The sequence below is a fragment of the Camponotus floridanus genome, unplaced genomic scaffold (assembly GCF_003227725.1).
Source record: "Camponotus floridanus strain SB8 unplaced genomic scaffold, Cflo_v7.5 scaffold162, whole genome shotgun sequence".
NCBI lineage: Eukaryota > Metazoa > Arthropoda > Insecta > Hymenoptera > Formicidae > Camponotus > Camponotus floridanus.
Window position 1 is genome coordinate 125,997 of NW_020229284.1, and position 2,419 is coordinate 128,415.

At 25.9% G+C, this 2,419-nt stretch overlaps 1 protein-coding gene across 1 annotated transcript; it reads left to right on the plus strand.

Annotated features, from left to right (window-relative positions):
* The first annotated feature begins 1,292 nt into the window (after positions 1-1,292).
* Positions 1,293-1,980, plus strand: LOC112637409. Its single transcript, XM_025407138.1, has 2 exons — positions 1,293-1,513; positions 1,617-1,980. The coding sequence occupies exons 1-2, from the start codon at positions 1,303-1,305 to the stop codon at positions 1,976-1,978; spliced, it is 573 nt and encodes a 190-aa protein (XP_025262923.1). The 5' UTR covers positions 1,293-1,302; the 3' UTR covers positions 1,979-1,980.
* The last annotated feature ends 439 nt before the right edge of the window (positions 1,981-2,419 follow it).

Consider the following 2,419-nt stretch of genomic DNA (forward strand, 5'->3'; position numbering starts at 1 on the left):
GGGGAATATGTAAATGGCAGAATCTGCTTTCCGTTTAGAACAAAATCATATCCTTTAAGGAGAGATGAATTGTTTGCTATTAACGCTTATACAGATTTCCAAACTGGTTACAGTATTATCAATAACATTCCAGAGTTTTTACCTATAAACAATACTCCACTTGATTATATGCATCTTATATGTTTAGGTGTAGTTAAGAAAGTGATACTTCTTTGGACGAAAGGACCACTTTCTGTCCGTTTAAACTTAAGATCAATTAACAAAATATCATATTTGTTAATATTACTTAAAACCTCTACTCCAAATGAATTTGTTAGAAGACCACGCTCTATAAATGATGTAAAACTGTGGAAAGCTGTAGAATTTCGAAACTTCCTTTTATATACAGGTCCTATCGTATTAAAATCTATATTAAAAAAAGACATATATTATCATTTTATCACATTTCATGTGGCTATCACAATTCTTACACGTCCAAACTTATACCAAGAAAATTTTATAAATTATGCTGAAGCTTTACTTAATAATTTCGTCGAATCTTTTGAAACATTGTATGGTAGACAATATATATCACACAATATTCATAACCTTCTACATTTATGTTCAGACGTACGAAGATTTGGCCCACTAGATAATTTCAGTGCTTTCCGTTTCAAAAATTATATGACAAGTATAAAAAGACAATTAAGAAAAAATGAAAAACCTGTGCAACAATTAATGAACAGATATAAGGAAAAAGAATATATGGATTCATTGTTATTAAAACATAATTGCAATAATAAGAAATATGTTTGTAAATATTTGCATAAAAATGGACCAATATGTAATGATCTTAATGTTACATCACAATACTTGCAAGTATCAAATGAAATATTTACTATAAATTGCAAAGATTTTAGTAATAATTGTTGCATTTTAAAAAATAATGTATGTATTTTGATTTTGAATATAATTGAAGATAATAATAAAGATATTTTTCTTATTGGTAAGAAGCTTAAATATATAGGAGATGTGTATAAAACACCTTGTAAGTCTAGTCAATTTAATATTAGAATGATGGTCACAAGTAGTGATAATATTTTTTCTTGGCCAATTACAGATGTGTTATATAAAGTGTGGAAAATTTCTTATAGAAATGAATCAAATACATTCGCAATATTTCCGCTAAATCATTCTGCTAAATAATTTTATGAGAATTAATCATATATTTCCTCTCTTTTAAATATGTTAATTAATCACATATTTCTTATAATAATGTTAAATATACACAAGTACAACTATTATACCTGCTATCAGAGAAAAATGAATGATAGCGGATTCATAATTGCTGAGTTTGATGATGGACTACAGTTAATACCAACAATATGGTTCAATGCGGAAAAACAATCGTGTATATGGCCTGGCCATTTTAAAACCAAATTCCGCATAAATAAAGCAATAATAACAAAAGAAATACCACAGGAAGAATTTGATTGGGATGAGTTACCAATCAAGAGAATCTTCGGCACAGCAGGTAAATGAATTATTTTCTTAAGTAGTATGTATGTACACGCACATATATGTATAATTGTTGTCTTTATTTTGTTTTCTTTTTTTATTTTATTTTCATAAATAAGACACTTATGAAAAAGGCATGGAAAAATTGGTCCTAGCACAGGATACATCTAATATAGAAAATACTGAAATCTCATCTAACGAATTAAAAGAAATAAAGAAAAAAAGAAGGCGGATTCAAGCAAAAAAAAAAATGTCATCCTCAGAAATGTCATCATCATCAGAAGATTTTCTTTTGCAAGAGAATAAAGAAAATCGAATGACGCAAAATAATAAAATATTGCCTGCTTTTCCACAAATAGAACATTTTGTGCCTAATTATAAATCGCGAGATAAATGTAAAGAGAATTTTGGTAATGAATTATCCGAAAGAAATTCTACTTATAATAGAATAAATATAGTTCATGGTAAGCAACTAGTATAAGAATAACTGGCAATCATACTATAATAATCATAAATGTATCATAAAATCATATAATGTATAACTTATGTTTATGATGCGCAACATTATTAATATTCTTATTAATTTATCTTCCTATATAGATGTCAATAAAAAAATTGATACAAATAACCAAAGCAATCTTAAACTAAAAAGATGCTCTATTCAAGAGAACACCAGCCAAAAAAATACTTACTCTAATGGTATACGTATTATACATTCTAATAATTTTTTTTAAATTATATAAAATAGGAATATAAAATATACGTATTTTATATATAACGTTTAGAAGTAAATAATACTAGTCATAAAAACAAAAGTTTATAAAAGAAATATTTATTTTAGAATTTAAGAAGCAAATATTAACAAAATTAAATAAAATTTTATATAAACTTGACACACTTGACAATAGAGAAATAAATATTC